This window comes from Aspergillus saccharolyticus (assembly GCF_003184585.1).
Source record: "Aspergillus saccharolyticus JOP 1030-1 unplaced genomic scaffold BP01scaffold_46, whole genome shotgun sequence".
Lineage (NCBI taxonomy): Eukaryota > Fungi > Ascomycota > Eurotiomycetes > Eurotiales > Aspergillaceae > Aspergillus > Aspergillus saccharolyticus.
Window position 1 is genome coordinate 215,004 of NW_020290656.1, and position 22,860 is coordinate 237,863.

At 53.6% G+C, this 22,860-nt stretch overlaps 11 protein-coding genes across 11 annotated transcripts; 6 read left to right on the top strand and 5 right to left on the bottom strand.

The window, feature by feature from the left end:
- Window positions 1-2: 2 nt before the first annotated feature.
- Window positions 3-959, bottom strand: BP01DRAFT_360361 (CCDC12/cwf18 family protein). Its single transcript, XM_025575899.1, has one exon. It carries the CDS (start codon window positions 755-757, stop codon window positions 140-142), a length of 618 nt encoding a protein of 205 aa, XP_025427524.1. The 5' UTR covers window positions 758-959; the 3' UTR covers window positions 3-139.
- Window positions 960-1,134: 175 nt separating this feature from the next.
- BP01DRAFT_360362 (pentatricopeptide repeat protein) lies at window positions 1,135-3,934 on the top strand. Its single transcript, XM_025575900.1, has one exon. The coding sequence runs from the start codon at window positions 1,225-1,227 to the stop codon at window positions 3,721-3,723; it is 2,499 nt and encodes an 832-aa protein (XP_025427525.1). The 5' UTR covers window positions 1,135-1,224; the 3' UTR covers window positions 3,724-3,934.
- Window positions 3,935-4,055: 121 nt separating this feature from the next.
- BP01DRAFT_377013 (protein kish) lies at window positions 4,056-4,520 on the bottom strand (the record flags this gene model as incomplete). The annotated part of the gene is made up of 4 exons (XM_025576987.1): window positions 4,056-4,079; window positions 4,161-4,242; window positions 4,333-4,421; window positions 4,518-4,520. The coding sequence occupies 4 exons, from the start codon at window positions 4,518-4,520 to the stop codon at window positions 4,056-4,058; spliced, it is 198 nt and encodes a 65-aa protein (XP_025427526.1).
- Window positions 4,521-4,892: 372 nt separating this feature from the next.
- On the top strand, window positions 4,893-6,367 carry BP01DRAFT_418695 (putative transcription initiation factor TFIID subunit 13; the record flags this gene model as incomplete). The annotated part of the gene is made up of 3 exons (XM_025579347.1): window positions 4,893-5,342; window positions 5,450-5,947; window positions 6,342-6,367. Exons 1-3 carry the CDS (start codon window positions 5,282-5,284, stop codon window positions 6,365-6,367), a joined length of 585 nt encoding a protein of 194 aa, XP_025427527.1. The 5' UTR covers window positions 4,893-5,281.
- Window positions 6,368-7,016: 649 nt separating this feature from the next.
- On the bottom strand, window positions 7,017-8,191 carry BP01DRAFT_305602 (eukaryotic translation initiation factor 3 subunit F; the record flags this gene model as incomplete). The annotated part of the gene is made up of 3 exons (XM_025572201.1): window positions 7,017-7,236; window positions 7,302-8,014; window positions 8,087-8,191. The coding sequence occupies 3 exons, from the start codon at window positions 8,189-8,191 to the stop codon at window positions 7,017-7,019; spliced, it is 1,038 nt and encodes a 345-aa protein (XP_025427528.1).
- Window positions 8,192-8,496: 305 nt separating this feature from the next.
- BP01DRAFT_395059 (U3 small nucleolar RNA-associated protein 25) lies at window positions 8,497-11,058 on the top strand. The gene is made up of 5 exons (XM_025578368.1): window positions 8,497-8,656; window positions 8,717-9,093; window positions 9,152-9,348; window positions 9,424-10,001; window positions 10,078-11,058. The coding sequence occupies exons 1-5, from the start codon at window positions 8,550-8,552 to the stop codon at window positions 10,991-10,993; spliced, it is 2,175 nt and encodes a 724-aa protein (XP_025427529.1). The 5' UTR covers window positions 8,497-8,549; the 3' UTR covers window positions 10,994-11,058.
- Window positions 11,059-11,667: 609 nt separating this feature from the next.
- On the top strand, window positions 11,668-12,433 carry BP01DRAFT_360366 (uncharacterized protein). Its single transcript, XM_025575901.1, has one exon. The coding sequence runs from the start codon at window positions 11,880-11,882 to the stop codon at window positions 12,198-12,200; it is 321 nt and encodes a 106-aa protein (XP_025427530.1). The 5' UTR covers window positions 11,668-11,879; the 3' UTR covers window positions 12,201-12,433.
- Window positions 12,298-13,647, top strand: BP01DRAFT_360367 (DMT family transporter). Its single transcript, XM_025575902.1, has one exon. The coding sequence runs from the start codon at window positions 12,346-12,348 to the stop codon at window positions 13,372-13,374; it is 1,029 nt and encodes a 342-aa protein (XP_025427531.1). The 5' UTR covers window positions 12,298-12,345; the 3' UTR covers window positions 13,375-13,647.
- Window positions 13,648-14,209: 562 nt separating this feature from the next.
- Window positions 14,210-15,893, top strand: BP01DRAFT_349046 (uncharacterized protein). Its single transcript, XM_025573747.1, has 4 exons — window positions 14,210-14,850; window positions 14,920-15,209; window positions 15,309-15,491; window positions 15,534-15,893. The coding sequence occupies exons 1-4, from the start codon at window positions 14,458-14,460 to the stop codon at window positions 15,865-15,867; spliced, it is 1,200 nt and encodes a 399-aa protein (XP_025427532.1). The 5' UTR covers window positions 14,210-14,457; the 3' UTR covers window positions 15,868-15,893.
- Window positions 15,894-16,402: 509 nt separating this feature from the next.
- BP01DRAFT_167675 (choline-phosphate cytidylyltransferase) lies at window positions 16,403-18,428 on the bottom strand. The gene is made up of 4 exons (XM_025570750.1): window positions 17,783-18,428; window positions 17,340-17,690; window positions 16,871-17,285; window positions 16,403-16,808 (listed from the first exon to the last, which is right to left on the bottom strand). The coding sequence occupies exons 1-4, from the start codon at window positions 18,307-18,309 to the stop codon at window positions 16,656-16,658; spliced, it is 1,446 nt and encodes a 481-aa protein (XP_025427533.1). The 5' UTR covers window positions 18,310-18,428; the 3' UTR covers window positions 16,403-16,655.
- A 2,098-nt stretch (window positions 18,429-20,526) lies between these two features.
- BP01DRAFT_418701 (PP2C family serine/threonine-protein phosphatase) lies at window positions 20,527-22,672 on the bottom strand (the record flags this gene model as incomplete). The annotated part of the gene is made up of 7 exons (XM_025579348.1): window positions 22,548-22,672; window positions 21,865-22,183; window positions 21,697-21,770; window positions 21,554-21,638; window positions 21,284-21,490; window positions 20,962-21,222; window positions 20,527-20,897 (listed from the first exon to the last, which is right to left on the bottom strand). The coding sequence occupies exons 1-7, from the start codon at window positions 22,581-22,583 to the stop codon at window positions 20,527-20,529; spliced, it is 1,353 nt and encodes a 450-aa protein (XP_025427534.1). The 5' UTR covers window positions 22,584-22,672.
- Between the last annotated feature and the right edge of the window lie 188 nt (window positions 22,673-22,860).

Below are 22,860 nucleotides of genomic sequence, written 5' to 3' on the forward strand. Positions count from 1 at the left end.
TTGTGTATTGCTATGCAAAATCCGTAACGCCTTGCGACAATTGCCCCTGGCCCCAGTCGAAGAGCGCCTGAAAAAGAACGAGATCAAACCGAGTCGGACCAACACTTAATGTACAAACACCATTTCGAGGGTATCAAGGTTATGCCGCACCGTCCTCCTCCAGCTCCCTCCGTTCCTCCTCTTCCTCTTCCCTTTCCCGGACGTGGATTCCCTCCACTAACATCTCGCCCTCGATGCCAACCTCCTCCCCTTGTTCACCGGTATCAGACCCGGTGCTCTTGGCCTGCGCGGCCCGCTGCGCATTTTCGATACGTTGGCGTACCAGTTTTGCAATGGCGTTCTGAGTCCGGACATTCAAAACATTCATTTTCTCGTCCAGGTCACGTTTAAGATCCCAGTTCGGCTTCTTCGGCTGCAGCTTGAACAAGTCAATTGGTTGATCCTCCTCTGCATCCTTCTTTGCTTGTTCAGCCGTCGCTCTCGCGATCTCCGCAGCCTGCGCTTCGACGGTCACCTGGCCATCTATAGGAGCTTGCTCGAATCCAAGCTTGGGACCACGAGTTTCCGGGTCGTAGTTTCGTCCGGACAGGTATTGCTTGGTCACGTCCGGGGGAGCATCTTCTTGCTGGTCGTTGGTGACACCAGCTTCAGCTTCTGATTCCGGTTCGGGTTGTTTGCGTTTTAGGGCAGCCAATTTTGCAAGGCGAGCTTTGCGCTCCGTCGCCGCGGCATCAAGAGAGGCATGGTTGGAGGACATGGCGGCGGGGAAGCTGCGCGGACAATCAAATCGAGGAGGGGAAATAAAATCGGCCGGTTGCTGAGATTGAATAACTTAATGGTCAACGTCGAAACCTCGTCTTCACCTGTTAATCCTCTCGCTCTCTGGATGCACTTTCTCAAACAGAGCAGTGCAAGCGTAAGAGCAGTGGGTGGTACTGTAGGAATCAAAATCGGAGACCGCAAAGTAGCTGCTCAAGGTGATACCGTAATAGGCCTGATTGTCGGCAGTAGTTTGCGCGCGCCACAACTCGGCGGGATCTCACCAGCCACAGTTTGATCCGCGTCGGAGCAAAATCGGGCGCTTTCCCCGGGTTCGCCGTAAGGAAAAAGAAGATAAGTTATGCAATCCGGTACCTCCCAGTCACTCCTCTTACGCCGCCTGATTCTCAGAGGATTCTCTTTGTCTTGCTCAGCTATTCCATGCAAACGTGTCATCAGAGCTGAATGTCATTCAGTGCGCACCGCTTCTTGCGCCCCCGCTCTGGTGCCGGGTTGCCTTCTGTTGCCCTGCACTCCAGACTCCGCCCCGGATATTGGTGTCGCCCGAGAGGAATATTTCAACAAGCAAGATGGCACCTTCATGATGCAAGACGAACAAATGCGCAGCCACCCACTGAGCCGGAATTGTTATTCTGCGAATCGGAACCCCTCACCAGCTCTAGTATTCTTGCGAACCACAGTCTGAATCGATCTCAAAGAACGCAGTTATCGCCCTCCTCCTCCGCTCGTTCGGCTTTTCAAGAAGACGAAAATGACTTGAATGACGAAAGTGATTTCCTCGACGAAAGTGAACTCATAGACGAAACGCCGCTCAAGCCACCGAAGCCACTCAAGCTAATTGACCCTTGCGACCCCAATCGCAGCTATCGGTCCCTGCGCGTCGGCAACTATGTGGAGGGCAACAGGCAGCTTCGCCATAACGCACTTGTGGTGAATAATGGCACCGTTAGCTACCGGGAGAGAATTGTGGACGAAGAGGCGTACCTTGCGGACCAAGAAATACGAAGCTCCTCCTGGTTCATCGGTCGACGTCGACTTCGGATGTGGAAAAGTGCCCGCAATGAGCTGTTCAAAGCCAAATACTACAAGCGGCCAGTCTCTCAGGAAGATCTTGTGCAAGAATTTGAATTGAGGGAAGCAGACAACGAGCTGCTGACGCTGCTCCAATCGCCCAACCTTGACGGCTTCCGCGAGTCTTGGAATCAACTGGACGTGGCCACAAAAAGTGAGCATTGGATGAGGCTGTCACTCTGGCTCATAGCGAATGAGCCGACGCGTGCTCTCAAATTCCTCTACATCACCTGCCAAGATAAGCAGAGGCCGCTGCTCGTAATGATTTCTGAATGCCTGCTGTTCTTGCGAAACTATCCGAAATTGTTCGACTCCTGGAGATGGGAATCGGTGACCTTTCCCGACCTTGTGGCCACTTGCCTGGATCCACACTATTGGCCTATCGTCTACACGCCACAAAAAGGCATCCGCTTCTTCATTGGTGCGGCGAATGACGATGATGTTCTTCGAGCTTGGAAGCTTGTATACGAGCGGCAAGTTCATACGTCCGCTGAAACGTACCTTGCTTGGGCGTCCCGCTTCACGCGAATGAGAAATATTGATTTGGCCCTCGAGGCATTGGAGCATGTACGCCAGATTGGGCAGGTTGGCCTCGAAATCACCTCTGAGCCTGTCAAACGCCATGGCTGCTTGCTGCTGCTGCTTGACTCGGTCAAGGATGGCCCCGAAGGGCGCAATTTCCGCATTCTTCCCAGGCTGCTCGAGATGGGCATGCGTCCTGACTTGGAGATGATGGATCTCATCCTGGCCAACTGTTACAAAACCGGAGATCCAGAACTCGGCCGAGATATGTTGAATCATATGCAGAGTCAAGGCTATCCGTTGACTACGTATACCTACGTCACGCTTCTATCAGATGCCACGCGGCGACTGGATCGAAGTGAGATCAACCGCTTGAAGCACGAAATTGAAATGCAAGGAGAGGACATCCGCACCAACCGATTTGTCAAGTCGAAACTGTTCCACGCCTATTTCTGTCTCAACGTGAAGGACCAGACAGGTCGGCCCGAGGAAATGGATAATAAACATGCATTCCGCAGTCTGTTCAGATTGTATAACGAAATGTACGACATATCACCTTTGAAGAAGCTTGGGATTGTTCCGCAATCCTATCGACAGCAGGTTACAGGAAGAAGCCCTCTGAGAACGGAGCCCGATGCCGTACCCCTCTTCCTCATGATCGCATCGTATCTTCGATGCCACAGCGATATTTCTGTCACTGCACGGGTCTATGATCGCTTTGTTGAACTCTTAGAAAATGAGGATCCGGTCATTTCTCCGTTGGGTAGGACAGACCATACCTGGCACGAGTTCATGTTCGCATGGCGCAACGATGTGCGAGGACTGCGCCCTTCAGTCCGCCTTGTGGGGACCATGGAGCGCTTTAACACTGAAGATCAAGGCGTGAGCCCGGATCAGCCAAACTTCCGGCCCAAACCGACGGTCTACATCTGGACCGCTTTGGTCTCCGCGTTCCTCTGGAATAAAGAACCGAACGCGGCAGAGAAAGTGCTGGAATTGATGGACAAGTACAAGGTCAAATATAACAAGGTGCTCTGGACCAGCTTGATCTACGGCTACGCGCAGAACAAGGACATTCTCAAGGTTGCTCAGACAATCAGAGCGATGGAAAGTGCTGGCCATGAAATGGATGCGTTCACCATCAGGGCGCTCCGCCACATCCAGGATCCAGAGCGACTGTGGCAGGCCGTGGATGAGCTAGACAAGCAAGCCAACGAGCAAGTCCACAGCGAAACATATAGCTCGCTCACGGACAAACTGCGTCTCGACGATCTCCAGGGCGACGGAGATTGGCTGCTCGACCAGGGCCTTCAACGCATGAAGGCCAAAGCCCAAGCACGGGCGGACTAAGATACCCTTTTTCTTCTCAGCTTAGATATTCGGATTATTTCTTTCAGCGTACTCGGGTGCATTTGGGTGGGAGGAGCTTGCCGGTTTGTTATATAGCGCGTTTGGAGGCTTCCAGCAAGGCACAGGATCTGTTTTGTGGAGTAAAAGTCGCATGTTCTCGATGCCATGTACATAAACCTCACTAATTCTGATAGATCAGGAAGGAACAAAAGGTCTCATACTACACGAATATATTGATTAGGTGAAAGTCAAACTTCAGATTAACGCCACTGCCTCGAGGGAAGCCACCAGCATGCCATGTCCTGAACGCGTGAGAGAGTAATACACCTCGCTCAGCCACCGAAGAAGATCGAAACCTAGACAAAGTGTCCCAATCAGCATCTGCAATCCGACCAGGAAGGGTTGTCTGTCACGAGAGGTGGAGCGAGGGCACTTACAGCCATCACTACACAGCAGATACTGACGTAGGGACTCAGCCGTTCGCCGATACGAGCACATTTCCAGAAGATACCGAAAAAGCTGCAGACAAAGTTAGAGATCCTTCGGCCGGTGAAGTAGGAGTGACCGATGCTTTTTGAAATCGCCCTGTAGATGTCAACCAGCACATACCCATTTTGATTGCGATCCATGATCCCCGGCATGATCGAGTGGGCGTAAGTGCTCGTACAGATGATGAGGAGGAAGACCAGCAGAAGTGACTGGAAATTGAAGAGCGCCGACTACAACAATCACAGAGGTCAGTACCACTGCCAGTGAATGAGGGCCCCGCGTATCACGGCTCATAATTCACTTACCATCTTGACGACTTGACTTAAACCAACTGGCTGGCTAGCTGGCCTCCTGTTTCTTGTCTTCCTTAAAGTGCAAGCTCGCAAACAGAGACCGTCTCTCCGTTCTCAACTTCGTTTGCTCAAAGAATACAAATTCTTCCAGTAAGACTGGCAGAGTATGATTCGACGGCGTCAGCGATCATTTAATAGGAAGGATAAGAAGTAGTGCACCGCCTTCTCGTCATCGACATCATCCTAAGTTCCCACAACCTCATCCCGCCAGCGGAGCTCATTCTGCCAGCATGTCGCCCGGCAATTACCGCCACCGCCTTTCGGGGTCCAGGCCCGCCCTCCGCTATGGCTATGCCTCGCCGCGGTTCCGTCCTACTACGACGACTACTTCGACGGTCAGTACATCATATAACCAGACGACCATCAATTCCTCCTCCACCAACTCCCGCAATCCTCCACCCCCATCATCCACTTTCGCGCAAGCTGAAATCTCTTGCACCGCTCGCCAGCAGCCCCCAACAACCAGGGCGCCTCCGCCCGCGCTCCCCCGCCACCGCAGCACAGGTCATGTTTCGAGTAAACTCGCTCCTCCCTGGCCTTGGAACCCCGAAGAAACAGATCTAATCCACGCCGGATATCGACCCGCCTATCCTCCCCCCAGACTCAATTCCAGCAACCAAGACAACGACGCAGGCAAAGCAACCGCAACCTCATTTGCGGCTGCATCCACATCCACCAAACCAAACCCCAAAACCAAACCTTCCGCCGTCAGAAAAATGGCCGAACCTCGAGCCCGTGCCGCCCGGCACAAAGGGCAAATGAACTTTGCCTCGGAGCGTAAGAAAACAACTCCCCAGATACTATCTAGAAGCTCTAAACTCCAAATCTATCCTATCCGGACAGATTGCGTTGACTAACACTTTCACCGGGGGAAAAAAAAAAAGTGCGTCTTCTCCTTCTCGCCTACGGTGACCCCAGCCCGCACCCATCCTTCCCTTCGGAACCCCTCCCAGAAACCGTCCGCGTCCTCGACGAGATCGTCACAGACTTCGTGCTGGAGATGTGCCACGGCGCCGCGCAGTACGCGAGCTACTCGCGTCGGCAGAAGATCAAGGTGGACGATTTCCGGTTCGCGCTGCGCCGGGACCCCAATAAGCTGGGGCGTGTACAGGAGCTGCTGCGCATGGAGCGCGAGCTGAAGGAGGCGCGCAAGGCGTTCGATCAAAATGATGATCAGGTGGGGAATCTGAAGGATGCGGCGAAGAAGGGCGGAAGTGGTGGCGGAGGAGCAGGCGGGGCTGGTGGTGCTGGTGCTGGTGCTGGCGCGGCCATAGATGATGATTTCGGGGCGGCGGAGAGCGTGGATGGTGGGAGGAAGAGTAAAGGGAAGGGGAAGAGGAGCGCGGCGGCGAGGAGGGATTCTGATGTTACGGAAGAGAGTAGTATGACGGCTGGGATGGCGAAGAAGAGGAAGATGGGTGGTGCTTAGTTCTGAGAGGCCATTCTTCGGTTTGTTCATCTGGGATGGAGGTGTTAAGTTGCATGAAGGGCGTCTCTCAGGTTTTTGTCTTTTTCTTCCTAGGTTTTCTTCCGGTCTGGCTATTATTATGGATTGTGGCCGAAGTGTATTTACATCAAGTGATATCCCATTTCTTCGTTCGTGATCGAGGCGTTGATAATAAGGCGAAAAGCAATAATTAGTGATACTTTCGCAGATCACTAACACCTGACGGCAATTATATATTTTATCCGCATTTGATAAGACGTCGATCGCCGATGAGTCTGGGCTATCTTATCTACTGCACAGCCACATCAGTAAACAACTTACAGAACTAGGTAAGTATCAAGTCTACGAGCTGTAACTTTTGAAGCAGCTACATCAGTTTCCAATGCTTCCTCTATCAAAGACAAGCGGATAAATCATGCATGCAATCTTCTCTCTACCTGAAAAACAAACTCTATTTCCTCTGCCAACTGCGTCCAATACTCCATTTTGTTTTGTTGCCCCCTATTCCATGACTTCTCCGATATTTTGAGGATTCTTTCCCAGTACTCTGAACAAAAAGCCAGACGGATACTCCAGGACGCCGTGCTCTTCTTGCTTTTCGCCCGTTCTTCTTCTTCGTGTTGTTGCTTGGGCTCTCTGGGGCGAAAAGTCTTCATCGAGATTGGCTCGCTTGTTTCCCCTCAATGGTACAGGTCAGCGTTCAACATCGCCCGTGGTATGCAACCGACAAGCCTGGTTTGGAAGGTAAGTATGTGTGGATGTGAAAGTTGCGTATGTATATGAAGAACCTTCTCCAAGCCGAAGCAAGCAAGAATCGAAATCGACCAGTATGAAATTAAAGAAAATCGGTGAAGAGATTAAATGCACGGAGAATCAAAGACCAAATGGAGACAAAGAATAGATGCGGAAGAGAAAAGTGGTAGTGGGACGATGGTTGAAGAAGGAGAAATGGAAGGTATCGTTTTTCTTTTGTCTTAAATCAGAACCCTATCATAATATCCTCTTTACGCGCGAGTCTCCTCTCCACTCCGCTCTTGAGTCCGCTGCTGGCCACCCCGGCCTCCCTTGCCGCCCCGCTGTCCGCCGCGCTGGGCGCCGGACTCGCCGCTACCTTCGCCGCCCAGGGTCAGCTGTGCGGTGGCTAGACGGTTGGACAGCTCCATCTGGGTGCGGATGGTGTTGGCCAGGTACGACACGACAAGAACGTCCTGGATGTGGTTGTTGCTGCGGAAAGGAAATTAGTTGGAAAGCTCAAGTAAATAGAGATAACCAAGGAAAGGATGACGTACAAGTCACGCTCAATGTCAGCAGGCTCGACCTTGGGAGCCAGAGCCAGAGTGTTGAGCAGGTACTGGCCCATGGCCGTCGAGGCGGGGGCCTCCTCGTCAATCACGGACTCGACGTAGCGGGAAACGCGGTCAATCATGCCAAGAACGTCCTCAATTGCGCGCTCGAGAGCTTCGATGTCGGTGAAGATGTTGGCGGAGCGCTCCTCGGCATCCCGGGCAGCGGCAATGGCCTCAAGACCGCTCTTCTCAGCCTCGCCGTAGCGGACCTCATAGGGGACGGGGATGAAGGCAGCGCTGTCGGCAGCACGCTCAGCGGTAACACCGACGGGGGCAGAGATGTAGGCGCGAGTCTCAATGTCCTTGCCGGCCTCGGTGGAGACGGTCAAGTGAACGGCGGGGTGAGGCCACGTTCCGTCGCCCTGGCCGCTGTAGAAATTTTGGATCAAGGCAGAGAAGGTGTTGAGCTCGGACGAGGTAGCATACCAACCGACAAGGACTTCCTTGGGGTTGGCCTTCAGGTGCAAAGCGAGCATCTGCTTCTGGTATTCCATATCCACCTCCACCTGGTCTGTCGTCTCCGTGTGACCCACGGCGAACGTGCTGCGGATTTCGACTTCGGTGCCATCTTCGGACCTGGTTCCCAAAAGAGTACCGATGACACGCTCCTGGTCGGCGTTGCGACGGAGCGAATGGTCAAGAATGGAGAAGAGTGCCTAGCAGCGACCATCAATCATACCGCTCCCGGTTGAAAGAACTTTGACAACGCGATAACCTGATGGACCTACCTGGGGCTGAATAACAACATTCACAGGGGCGGTCGTCGGTGCAGACCCCACTGCCACGGGACCCAGAGGGCGGGCGAGATGGAGGAAGGAATCGGTGGCAGCCATGATGCTGGGGTGAGTGAGAGTACCGGTGGTGTGGAAGTTGGGGCGTGGAAAAGGGAGATGGCTTGTCACTTTCAATCGGAGTTTCTCTCAGGTCGTCTCCGGGGTGGGGGTAAGAGTGGCTCTTCTGGTGGAGGAGATTAAATCTTCTCTTTCCGCCTCTGGGCTGCGGCGGACGGAGGAGGTTCTGCTGCGAGGCTCAAATTGTGTGTGCGCAAAGGGAATTTCGCGCTAAGATAAGATAAGCCACCGCCCAGAAACATCCCGCCGTGAAAAAAGAGTTCCTGGTTGGCTTTCCACCTGCTCCCCAGCTTGTTATCGCCCGTTAATCGCATTCTTGTAAATCTTGACAGTCCCCAGAATGGCCCCTCCGCGTGGTAGAGCTCCTAGAGGGCGCGGGAAGCGCCCTCGTGGTGGTGGTGTCAGTCGCAGAGATGCCTTTCAAGCGTCCCGAGTCGACGAGATTCAGTAAGCGCTCCGTCAGTCTCGCATTTGACACAATTCATGGTAACTGACCGATTATACCAGGTCGGATGCTTCGTCGGACAGCGAAATTGACTCAGTTGATGAGCCCATGGAGGACGCAGCAGCCAACGAAGATCTTCTGAACCAAGATTCATCCGATAGTGAAGAGGAAACCGAACAAAAGGGACATTCGTATAATGAGTTGTTGAAACTATTGAACACCGACAACGAAAACAATGGACCAGCTCGCAAGAAGCGGAAGACCGACCATCGCAAGACTGAGGTTCAAGAGGTGACTCGCGACGATGCAGAGGAGGAGGACGAATCTTTGCTGGGGGACGACGATCTAGAGCAGCAAGAACCGTCGGACGCAGAGGACGAAGACAACCAGCCTGACGCAGAGGCAGAATTGCAAGCGGACAGTGATGACGAGGAGGATGGTAGGATCCCTTGCATATTTTTCTCTTGGTTGCGATTCAGCGCGCTGATCCGCAGCAGACAATGATCCTTTCGATGCCCACTTCAACACCCTCAAAGAGGAGGACTTAACCAAGAAGGTCAAAGCCATCGGAGAAAACAAGTGGACGACTACCAAGAAGGAACTCGCGGAGGGACTGAAGGTCGTGCGCTCCATTCCTGACGCGGGCGGCGACGCATCCTTGCTGCCTCCGATGAAGAGCATTTCGAGTGTTAAGGTAAGCCGTCTACTACTAGGTCTACATATCTACATATCACGGGGGTGGAAGGCTAATGTTTATCGATACGCTCAGCTTAAGAGAAAGCTCAAGGCTCCTGCGACAGAACATATCTCCAGTATTGACGGTGATGCTCAACACCTGGCGCCATACATTTTTGGCTACCAAGATGTCCTCTACGGCGCCCGTACAGCTGACAACGCGGCTCACATGCGGGATCTCTTGGCCCTTCATGCGGCTAATCACGTACTGAAGACCCGCGACCACGTTCTCAAGAACAACGCCCGTGTGGCCAAGGATCCGGATTCCGACCTGGATGTCCGGGATCAGGGCTTCACCCGGCCGAAGGTGCTGTACTTGCTGCCGACCAAGCAATCATGTGTGCGGGCGGTGGATGCCATTACGCGATTCTTCCAACCAGAGCAACAGGAGAACAGGAAACGACTCTTAGATACCTTCTCGGCGGCCGATGACAAGAATTGGGAGAACAAGCCGGACGACTTCCGCGACCTGTTTGGCGGCAACGACGATGACATGTTCCGACTTGGCCTCAAATTTACGCGCAAGACTGTGAAGTATTTTGCGCAATTCTACACATCCGATATGATCCTTGCCAGTCCACTCGGTCTGCGCACGATCATGGACCAAGCCGAGTGAGTACTTCCTGCTTCCCCCCGCTTTTCGGCGCACGTCCGTGATCAATCGCTTACCAAACCTCCGAGTTACTAGTGCGAAGAAGCGTGACCACGACTTCTTGTCCTCGATCGAAGTGGTCATCATCGACCACGCGGACGGCCTGCTCATGCAGAACTGGGATCACGTAGACTACATCCTCAAGCACCTCAACCTGCAGCCGCGCGAGGCGCACGGCTGCGACTTCAGCCGCGTGCGGACATGGTACCTAGACAACCACGCGCGCCATATGCGACAGATGATCATGCTGTCTTCCTTCCTGACGCCGGAGATGAACTCGGCATTCTCGACGCAGATGCAGAACGTCTTTGGCCGCGTCAAGGTCAGCCCCGTCTACGCGGGTGCCATCGGGGAACTGGCGCTGCCCGTGTCGGTGCGCCAGACGTTTTCGCGCTTCGACAGCCTCTCGCCGGCGAAGGACCCGGATGCGCGGTTCAAGCATTTCACGACGACCGTGCTGTCCTCGCTGGTGCGCGACCTCGCCTCGGGCCGCGGCAAGAGCGGCGGCGGCACGCTGATCTTCATCCCCTCGTACCTGGACTTTGTGCGCGTGCGCAACTACTTCGCCACCTCGACCCAGACGACCCACGTCTCATTCGGCGCCATCAGCGAGTACACGGGCGTGCGCGAGGGCACGCGCGCCCGCACCCACTTCGTGCAGGGCCGCCACTCCGTGCTCCTGTACACCGAGCGTATTCACCACTTCCGCCGCTACCAGCTCCGCGGCGTCAAGCGCATCATCATGTACGGCGTTCCCGAGAACCCCATCTTCTACTCGGAGATCGTGGGCTTCTTGGGCCTGGATCCGGCCCAGGTGGCCGAGGCGGCCGAGGGTGGCGTGCGCGCGCTGTTCTCCAAGTGGGATGCCTTGAAGCTGGAGCGCATTGTCGGGACGAAGCGTGTTGGAAACATGTTGCGCGAGAAGGGCGGGGACACTTTCACCTTCATGTAGAGATAATCATTATTTAGTTGCAGCTGTAAGATTTAGTTAGAGAAAAACTTACTACGATATCTAGGTAGTTATAAATACCTCCTAGGGCTGGGGGACGGAGCGAAGTCCGACACCGCTCCTCACTTTTTTACATTTTATGGAGTTAACTACCAGGATCCCCTGTGCTTAGGACTTTCCTGGAACCTTCGTGATTCTTTTTACCATCAAGAGAGAGCTCTCAATATAGCCTCGATACTGTATATCACAGGAGCTGGCCGTACTAGATCCTTCAAAGCGTACTTAGAACTCTTCTTCATCCACGGAGGAGAAATAGAACCACTCGGGTACTTCACCGACATCTGACTCAACACGCCTACATCGGAAGGGGGCGAATAGCAAGCCAAAAGAAAAAAAAGAAAAAGAAAAAGAAACTCTTCTCACCGGTCAGATGTCCTCTATTTGTTTTTCTGCTGCTCGAGCTCAGCTGATCCGGTTGTTTTTTTGTCGCGAATTAATTTGAAGTCTGACCTTTTTCCTTTCTTCTTTCTATTTCACTCGTCAAGGGCGCGAACGCGGTGATTAGTCATTGCTTTGGGGCCCTTAACTTACTATCTTTTTTTTTCTTCTTTCGCTCTACTCATTCCTCGTTGGATTGTTCAAGTTCCTCTTTTCCTTGGACGGAGAGGTTTGTTGCTGATCCAGAGGAGACACGAGAGTTTAGTATATATATACATATATATCTATCCAGCATTCCTGCATTCGAGACTGTGTATGAGTAACTTACTCGAGTAGTATCTTACTCATCGCCGCCAGACCGGATCTACTTGTGAAGAGTAATTCCGAACCAGGGTGCGAGGAAAGCAAAACAGGCTCAGACTTCAATCAGATCGACAAACACAAAACAAAAATGGCCACTTGCGTCACTCCTCGATCCCACGAGGATCCGAGCCCACGGGAGATCATGATAAGAGGAGCACCCAGCGAACAGAGTCCCCTTCTGCCTCGTGCATCCCCAGCCATGATGCCTGATGCAATGACCTCGACTTCCTGGTGGACTTCCCTGCGCCACTCGAGCGAGGAGCTCTGGGTGCAGGGGAAAGGTATGATTCTAGTCCTCGGCGCCCAGTTTTTCGGCGCAACTATGAATGTGATGACGCAGGTTTTGGAGATCAAGGGGAATAATGGCAAGGGATACCACCCGTTTCAGGTAAGTCTGCGTGAGTCCTAAGTTGCGTGCTTGCTCGAAGTTTGGCTTCAGGCTTTGCATCGATGTGTGCAACCATGAAGAGTACTGTAGTGTTAGTGGATCGCTAATCCCTCCGCAGATCCTTTTCGCGCGCATGTCTATCACTGTCATAGCCAGTTACCTGTACATGTGGTACACCAAAGTGCCACAGCCGTTCGGAACCAGACCGATCTTGTGGCTGCTTTTTCTACGGGCCAGCGGCGGCTTCTTCGGCGTCTATGGACTGTACTACTCAGTCCAGTACCTGCCTCTATCCGAGGCCACTGTGGTTACTTTCTTAGTTCCCATTCTCACCGGGTATGCCTGCTCGCTATTCATTCCTCGCGAGACGTTCACTCGCAAGCAATTAATGGCCGGCATGGTGTCTCTGGTTGGTGTAATCATGATCGCCCGTCCGTTCGCCTTTTTGCGCTCGGGCGAAGAGACTGATGATGGAGAATCCGGCGATAAGCCTGGTGCAACTGACAGCTATCACCATGTCCTGGCGATAGTTGTTGCGCTGCTAGGTGTTCTGGGCGCCACATGCGCGTACACGACCATCCGAATGATCGGCCGGCGCTGCCACCCTCTCGTGTCCGTGACCTGGTTTTCCTCGTACACAACTATTGTCTCCTCCCTTGCAATGCTGCTAGTCCCGTCCATTCCCTTTGCGATGCCCGTCACGCTGTTCGAATGGACCCTGCTTCTCGGCCTCGGAGTGTGCGGCTTTTTGTTGCAATTCCTCCTCACGGCTGGTCTGTCATATGTTCCGCCAGTACGGACGCCCAGAGATCTCTCAGCCGGCTGGGAATCGAGTGCATACGGCACCCAAGCTAGCGGGCACGTAGAGGACGAAGAGCAGCAGCAGCAGCAGCAGCCGAACGAGGTCAAGCCATCTGTCCAAAAGACGTCGTCCGGGTCGCGCGCGACATTCATGATCTATACCCAGATGCTGTTCGCATTGTTCTATGACCGCGTCGTCTGGGGTAGCACACTGTCCCCAGTGAGTTGGGTTGGATCTGGGTTGATTCTGGGCTGTGCCATCTATGTGGCCATTGCACGGGAAAGCCCGAAAACCGAGGGTGGTGCTGTTGCGGCCCCCAGCAAGAACGGCGTCACGGCTGCAGCTCCGGCAGACGAGGAAAGTGAACGCCTGGAGGTAGATGTGGGGAGGTAACCGTGAGGAACGCAGCTGGATGCGTACTTCCTGCAAGTGTGCATTGTAGGAAGACGATTTAAAGGAATTGGCTGTTGAGTCAGTAGGTTTTCTGCGCAGCAAGGTGTGCACTATGCACTCCATGGCTAATCCGGCTAGTGGGGGAGGGGCAACAAAAGGCGGAGGCAAGCGAGGAGATAAGACAGGGTCGCCTTGCCGTGCTGCATTTACGGAGTGCAGTAGTTACTCACCAAGTAGAGTCACTGTGATTCACTCTGTTCTAAAATAGGTGGAGGACGTCGGGATGCATGATTGCATGATTGCATGATGAATGAGTTATATAACGAATGAAATGAGATGAGATGAGATGATGACACACGGGCTGGCGGGGACTCAAGATTCTGTAGTGTCCCTGATAGGAAGGTGTGGGGGTGGGACTCGGTTCACCTGCCTTATTGGTTGGTCATCTGTCGATCCGGAGGTGGACTTTATCCACCCTCAACTACGGCGTACACAGTATCACTTCATCCATGGACTCAACCCGCCTACCGTCCTTTTAACTACCAGATGATTGCTATAAAATATACCAAGCATCAAAGGAACACAAACGAATGTCTGAGGGCAACCGATGCGCCGTCCCCGGTATGCGGCCGCACAATCGCCCTCAGACAGTCGGCTCGGAGCACTCTCGTCCTATGCAGCCTGTGCAGCCTGTACAGCCATGGAATTCAATCGTTGCAACTGCCCCTGCCAGAGAACGAGGCATTATCTGGCTGAGGGTGTGATTGGACGCCACAACGTCATTCAGTTGCTGGCTGGACTCACGGAAGAACCCGAGGGTGACCGCGAACGGCCATGATTGGCATCAATTTGATTGCCCATGGCGTTACCACTTAAGCTACAGCTTCAAGCGTTTGAGCTACTCGATACAAAATGAGTGTGTAGCATCCTATGTCCCCTGGGAGATTGGCAAAAAGAGGGTAGATGCCATATAGAAGTATACAAGTTCATCGCGTCCTCCCCCTTTCCCCTTCTACTAGGTCAATTCCCTTTTCCTTTCTCTCTTGCGTGCTTTGAGTGTAGATTTTACATCCGATTAGGAAAATGCGACATTTCGACGCCTGGGTCCTGCGCGACCCCTACTCGATCTTTCATTACTATCCCACCGGCCGCCGCTGGCCAGAGACTGTTCGCTCCCTCATCCAGGACCGGCAAATCTGCGCCCCCATTCCCACCCCGTCCACCCGCTCAACAACAACACCAGCAGTCTTCCATGATATCGATCCCCAACTGGACAGCCCGCTCTTCAACCGTCTCCCCGCGGAGATTCGAATAAAAATTTGGACTCACGTCTTTGACGCAGAAGCACCCACCCTAATCCACCTCGTCCAGATCCGCGACCAGATCCGCCACGTCCGCTGCCCCAATGCTGTCAGTACAGCCGTGGACAAGAACCGGCGCTGCTGCCCCGTCACCGCCGCCAGATGGCGCACCGATGTAGATACCTCTTCTACGCCCTCCCGCGCCCTCTCGACGAGAGACAAGCAGCAGCAGCAGCAGCAGCAGCAACCCTGGTCCTTCTCCTCCTCCTCCGTGTCATCCTCGACCTCCAAGCTCTACCCCCACACGCACCCAGCTCTCCCCTTGCACCTCACCAACGCCCCAACAAGCCTCCTTCGCACCTGCCGGACAATCTACAACGAAGCCAGCCCCGTCCTCTACCGCACCGCAACCTTCGACATTGACGACCTCTCAACCCTGCTCGCATTCACCGACCAAGTCAATGCAGCATGCCTCCGAGAGATAAGGCGGTTGCAGGTCCAGGTCGTCCCTTTAGGAGGCATGTTCGATGACCCGTCACCACCATCAAGCAACACGGCAGGAAGTGGCCGCCCACCAAACCGCACCCCAACTCCAACACCCACCACGCCCACCCCGCAACCAGAGGCTGGAAGCAGAACCTCCCATTCAATCCACGCCCACACCCACTCGACAGTCCTCTGGACCACCTTCTGGGAAAGGATAGCCACCCGTCTCACCGGCCTCGACGAATTGGCTCTCTGCATCGATCTGGGCCGCTTCACGACCACAAGCCAGGGCACGGTGGTGGGTGGGTATAAGCTTCCCTTGCCTTCTTCGTGCGTGCACGCGGGGCGGGAGGATGATCATGCAGCCTCCAGGGCAGAAGGAGCGGAAGCGGCGTGGGCGAGACCCATCCTCCGGGTGCGCGGACTGAAGTGCTTCGAGCTGGCAGTCACGGCGCGGTGTGATGCGACGGCAGCGGCGCGGGCAGGGGTGGAGCGGGAGGTGGGCGGGCCGGAGCGGTTGGAGCGGTTGCGGCAGGGGATCCGCGGGGTGGTTTGTTCTTCGGTGCGTCAGGCGGGTGGGGACGGAGTCGGACAGGTTGAGGTGGAGGAAGAGCCTGGGCTTGCTGGGGATGTTGGGTATGATGGGTCTGGATTGAGGGCTGGGTGGAGGGTTCCGAAGCGGAGGTTGGCTATCTGTGCGGCGTGAGATATACCGAGTAGTTTGGTCTGCGGTCGATATAAAGATTACTTAGACAGTAGATGATTGATGATGGACTTACCATAAAGATCTATACCCTTTTCTTTCCCCCCCCCACCTCTCTCTCTCGGAATACCTAGAGCAACATCTATCCCGTTCCGATATGACCAGAGTGAACAACCGATGCCATTACCCAGGCCTGGATACCTATATGCCTCGTCGACAAAACCAACCCAATCCCAAAACCAAATTCATCTATAACAATCTAGTCGCTGTACAATACATAAGGTAATCATATTAAGCACCCCCCCCTCTCTCCAAGTTCCCAACCAATACAGTGCAATGAAAGAAACCAAGATTTCCCCAAAATCTCATCTCAATGATAGCTCCCAATGCACTAGTGATACCACATAACAATACATCTCATCTGACATATTCCGTGGTTTTCTTGTTCTGCATTACCCATTCAAGCCACATCTGAGGGCCGACGGGCCGAATATTCAGTTTCTAAAACACCATATAAAGCCTCGAGAAGAGAGAAGGAAGAAAAAAAAAGAAGAGAAGAAAAAAGTTTTTCTTTTGGTTGTCCAATTTCAAAGTTAAGCTCATACCAAGACTGGTCCTTTTGCTAACCTTACATTATCGGGTAAAAGGAAGAGATAGACATGAACCAAGGATGTAGAGGTAGGTCTGGGGAATTAAGGGAGAGGAATCCCGGTGGGGGGAGGGGGGGGGGGGGGCGCGGAGAAGCAAGCCAGAGAATTTGTTTGTGTTGTATCATGAAAATAAATAATCACTCATGCCCGCGATCCAGCTGCGTGTTGTTGTTGCTCATACTCATGTTCTTGTTGTAGCTGTTGCCCGCTGCTGCGCTCGGCCTCTGATTCATGGTCTTCCTCACTGGTCGGAGACGGGGCCCGACTGCCCACTAGAGACCGGCGGCTGCGCATCTGGAGATACTGTTAGTGACTGGCTACGGCCAATGCTTCACCTCCTCGATCAGAAAACTCACCCATGATCGAACACCACCAATCAAACCCAGACTGTACCCCGTCGCAAAGTAATCCGGCTCATTCCGGCCGGTGCCCATCGGACTGTCGGGACGACCCAGAGCCTCAACCCGCGAAACATGCGTTTTGTTGCCCAGCACGGGACTGGTCAGCCCACTGCGCGAGCCGCCCAGATCCATACTGTTTCGGTTGCTAGGCGCCGGGCTGCCGGGGCGGCTGTTCTGCCAGAACTGACGCAGCTCGCGACCCAATTCCTGACCCGTGGTAGTCCAGTTGGCCCGAATGTTATCGCGCAGCTCTGAGACATGGCGTTTGATCTCCAGCTCGTTCTTCTTGATCCATGACACGTTCAATTCCTGACGGGAGGCACCACGCTTGAATTGTCGCGAGATGTACTGGTCGTAGTCGCGGACGATCCTGGACCGAGTTAGCACGACAAGACTCAACCCGTCCCAAAACTCTTTAACTCACCTGGTGATGATACCCGTGGTGCTGACACCTTCCGTGCGCTGCGTAACCAGGAACTTTCCTTGTCGCTTGATTGGGGCGTAGATGTCGTCACCCTCATCCGCGCCGTACGGCAGGTCGTCATGTGCCACATAATCGATTTTGTGCTCATCGAGGAACTCCGGGGTCAGAATCCAAGGACAGTTAGGGATCACTTCGTCCACCCATTTACAGTGTCGCAGCGACTCTGCACGCTCTGCACCACTCAAGACCGTCAATCCCTTGCGCTTATGTGTCTCCTCATCACCCGTCACACCCACAATAAGATATGTGTCGGGGAAAGCCTTCTTCGCCTGCTCCAATTGTCGCATGTGACTGTTTCAAGACAACACCTGTCAGCCATTGATCGCCCAATAGACACCACTGCAAGGAAGGGAAAGGGGGGAAGAAAGAGGATCGACACGCACCCCAAGTGAAACAAATCAAATACTCCATCCGCATACACCCGCACCGGCCGACCCACCGGCGGCGGGTTGGTGTGATAGCCGACGGGATCCTGTATTCCACGCCCCGCCAGTGGCTTCAACAAGTGCTCCGGGGGCGTCGTCGTGTCGACCTGCAATTCCGGGCGAGTGCGCTGATTCTCAATGTCGCTGCTGGCCACGGTGGTTTCGGACGGCTCGCCGGGATCTTCCTTGTTCAACGCACCCGCCGCATTGCCGTTGGACAGATGACTATGGTTGGTGTCGCTGACGGAAGCCTTCCGAGCCCGCTTAGACGGGGGCACGGCGCCAGTCGATGTTACGTCCTCAGACAACTGTTTCTTGTGTTTGTTGGGGCTGGGCAAGGGAATGGCCGGGCCGGTTGAGTCGTCGCCTTCTTCGCCGGACGCGTCGCGGGAGGAAGGTTGCAGAAGATCTGCAGGCGCCGGAACTGCCTTAGAGAGGTGTTGGGAGCCACTGCGCTTGCGTTTGCCGGACGGGGGAGAGGACATGGTGGCTGACCGAGGGAGCACAGCTCTACTTCTGTCGAGGAGAGGTTAGGGGAGAGGGGAGAGGAGGGAAGGGGGAAGGGAAGGGGAAGGGAGGGAGGGAGGGAAGAAATGATGGAAAAGAAGATACGGACGGATAGAGAAGTCCGATGGTGAAAGAAGGGAGGAAGATATGGAGAGGGAGGGGGGGGAGGGAGGAAGCGAAAGGAGAGGTGAGACAAGAAGAAGAAAGTAGGTTAGGATGACGGAGAAGGGCGAGCAGCACCCAGTGGAAGAGAGCAGAAGCCGGACGGGAGGTCCCGGTGGAGGAGGAGGACGGTATGCACCACAACAACAACAACAACAACAATACGGGGACTCAACCCAAATACGTGATTCCGCAATTCTAAAGAGCCGACAGGACCCTGAACTGAATCCGGAGAAAATTGAGAGACTCACCCTCAAGGGGAGGGAATCAATCTGAATTTAGAAGAAATCAGACCAAGACTAAAGGAACAAAATTCTGCGGGCGAAATGGTCGGGAAGAAACCAAGCCGGGATACGGTATGGTAAAGTTTCGATGACAGACACCGCCTCCGAAAGGGTCCATCCCGTGTCCCAACAATAATTCCTATAGTCTTTCTTACTCCGTACTCTACTCCGTAATTCTTATGCCTTTGAAGGTACAGTACCTCCTATATTCCAACGAGATTCTCTTCTCAATCATGAGAAGCCATGCTTACCACAGTTCTCCACACCTAGAATCTCTGAAAGACTGCTATTACCGCATCACAGCATCGCCCAAACTACTATCAATCCATCCCCAAGCCGCACTAACCGTGTCAAGCTTAGCTCAATCGCTTTATACTTACTTCCCTGCAGTAAGTTACTACTATCACTCCGATTTTCTCACTGACTTTTACTCTCAACTTCCATACTCCCATACTTTGAGCACCCAGACCACTCGATCCACCGATCCCCAATCGTAAGGCGGATCGTTAGACGCATATACCTACTGCATCTTCATACTCGAACTGGGATAGGCCGGCCGAGGTATTGATAGCGCCTGCCGGATATCCACCTTCTATTCCACCCTCCAGGCTCTAGGATCTTGTCTTGCTCATAGGCACCCCCAACTAGTATAGGGGATGGATGAGATCTGTGTGGCCGGGTTGCACCACCAGGACATGTCAAAGCTGAAGTAATGTTGGGGGTGGTGGGATACGCTTTAGAATTGTCAAAACGAGTCGGCACGTTAGACGACACTGCTAAGCACGTGATCTCTCTGGTACAGAGGTATCAGCAATAAAACATACGTTTACATTGCACCTGCCCAGGTATATACCATGATTCAAGTATGATCCGGTTCTACGACCTACACGCCGTAGAAGCTAACAGCCAACGGTGTCTATATGCATACCAAATGCAAAGGGACATCAGATACATGACCGTGTCCATCCCATTCCAAGAATCTCCGCTGCTGAAGAAAGCCATCGACTCCAGATGCCTGACTACCACCAACATGGGTCATTGTGATGCGGGGGAGGTAGACCTTGTGCAGAGGGTCCCTCTCAGGCAAGATGTGTATCCATTCCTTTTCTGTCCTGTCCACTACAGCTGAAGGTTTGCCCGGGGTTTAATGCCGGCTACGCGCCGTTCCTCGGGACCGGCATGGAAAGGACCAGGTTGCTGCTGCCGCTTTCGCCGAAGAGAGAACGGAGGTAATGATGGATAGGGGAGAGTATGAGAGATAATGAAACAAGTCGTAGTAGAAATATGAAGGTTCATCAACACTGGGCGTTTTGTGCGGTATCTTGGTTGGTGTCAAGGCATGAAACAGACGTGCTCTCGTGAGACCTGCCGCTCGCGGCTTCGTATGTAAATAAAAATGAAAAGCTGGAACGAGAATCCCCCCGACCCGATCCCCGTGAAACCATCTTGCAAGACATGACAGAGATGTGAAGAGAATTTCGAGAGTCGCAATTCCCCGCGTGTTTCATTTCGTCCACAGCCAATGGGCCAGTCGATGAGAGGAAGCTGGAAGGATGTAGAGAGTATAGGGTGTAAATTCGGAAGAGAAAAATAACATGGCGCTTCGGATAACATGTGGGGAACAAAACAGAACAAGGGGAGCAAAAGCGACACTGTCAGAGAATCACACGAGGATCAGGAAACCCAAAAGGAAAGAGGACATCAACAATGGATAATAATGCAACGAATCCATCCCATCATGACTACACATTAGTTAGGTTTCTGTGGCGTTCCAGGGGCACTGGTAGAAGAGTTCTCCGCGGTGGTCGAAGGCGATTGCGAGATGTTGGCAGCTTCATCGGCCTTGGGGGTGCTATCCGTGGATTGTGGGCCAGGGGTTCCTTCGCGATCAGTCCGGCCCGCATCGGAAGAGTCATGGTGCACCTGGTTGCCAAGGTCCCGGTCCTCAGTATGATCAAACAGCTCATCATCGTTCTGTTCCGGAATCACTTCTGTGCCATCCCCCAAGAGAATGATGCGGCCCGAGCGGACACTGAAGCCACGAGAACGATCGTTTTCCACGTCATAATCATCCGGGTTCTCTTCGAATTGATTACGGATGCCGGGGCCGCGGAACTCAGCTGCACCCCCGGGTCAGTCAGTAGGAGTTGGGATTGGAGGCCTCGGGATCCTCGAGAGACTTGCCGTACTCGGGCGGAGCGCAGGGGCCGTCTCCGTTCGCCACGCGCTCGGCGATCTGGTTATACCATTCCTCTTTGGTCCTACCGTTCAGGAGACCGATGATGATCATAGTCATGTTGTCGCATCCGACACCCCCCGTTTCGCTGTTGGAAGCCAGGCAGTTATCCATCATGTTCTCACAGATGCGGTAGAGGTCCTGTTTGGCGGCAATACCGCGACGCACGAATTCCACTACGGCCTGAGAAGTCTGACAATCCCAAATACCTGAGATCGCATTAGCAATGCATCAGACGAGCCTGGCCGAGCACATGGAAAAGGGACATACCGTCGCAGGCAATAACGAGGAACTCATCGTCGTCAGTCAGGTCGTGAACAGTAACATCTGGGTAAGCGGTCACAATTTGCTGTTCGGGCGACAGCTCAGGGCTCTTCTTGAATTCAAAATCTCCAATGGCACGGGAAAGGGCCAGGTTGCCGTTGACACGGCCAAAGTCGACGAAACCGCCTGCGGCACTGATACGGGCCTTCTCGCCTGTTGAAAATATTTTAGTATGAGCGATGACACTTTCAAGCAATCCACTTCCTGGAAACCGACCTTCGTTCTGAGGCTTGTGATCGAAGGAGAGGGGTTTCGCGCGGCCCTTCACACCGAGCACGGATCGGGAGTCACCAGCATTGGCCTATACACCGGTTAACAAACTGATCCAATGAACAGCCAGCGTAGGCTGATTTACGTACCACCCAGATCTTGTGCTTGGAGATGACGCTGACGGCTGCAGTGCAGCCAGACACTTCTTCCTCGTATTTGGGATCTAGCTGAGTCAGTCCGCCGTCTTTGCTCGGAAGAGAGGAGGGAGGACAAAGAGGTCGTCCCGGTGCACCCCCAAAGCAAAGTTGTTCACGAACCTTCCAAGATAGCGCGATCGGTAGCAAGGAAACCGTCCTTCAAAGCTTGCTCAATGTCGCCCTTAGCGAAAGCATCCTGCTTTGCGACGATCTTGTGGACGTTCTCTCCGGCGAATAAAGCTACTTTATCACCGCCGTGTCCATCATATACACCGAAGAACGCGAGCCGTTTGTCGGGATCGGTAGAATTATCGTTCTGCTCAGAAGACTTGGCCTGAAGGTCTAGCACGGCCGCATGGGCATCCTCCATGCTAATTCGCCAGCCCTGCATGGCTGAGACACCATATATACAACACTCATCCTGGCCTTCAGCCGAAGCCTGGATAATGTTCAATCATATTAGCGTAATTGAAACAGACGGAGCGCGAAGAGAAGGTGGAAATGACAGGTCACCCGCCCGGGAGCTGGCTGCAGGAATTTTCATCATCTGTGGAGGGAACCCCGCAGGCGTGGAAAGATCACCGAGGCTGCAGCCCCTCCGACCACCACCAAGAAGCGATTCCAGGCATGTGTTCGTGAACCGAGGCAGTTGTACGAGGAGTTCGTTTGGAGTAGCTCAGGTATGTTGAGAAAGGAAGGGACAGAAAATGGGTTGCGCGATGATAGGGGAGGCGATTATAGGGAAATTGCGTAAGGGCTGTTGCAGTGTGGTGGGGGGGGGCATTGCTTTCAGATTCACGCACCTTTTCGACCACCGGCTCGGACAAGGTCTGACCCATGATATCTGATGGGAAGATGTAATTGTAAGTAATGCGCGAAAGAGAAGTATTGTGCGGTGGAAAAGGGGGGGGGGTTTGAGAGTAGTTTCGTAAAGAGATCGAAGACTAGGAAGGGAAAAGTTTAACACACACGGAGAGAGTATCTGGAAGGGGAGAAGAGAAATGAGAAGAGCCAGTGACTGAACGGGATCAGGTGGAGGAGGAAGAGAGGAGAGAAAGACTAGACTTAGAGCGGGAGAGGGAGAGAGGGAGAGAGAGAGAGGGAGAGGGGGGGGGG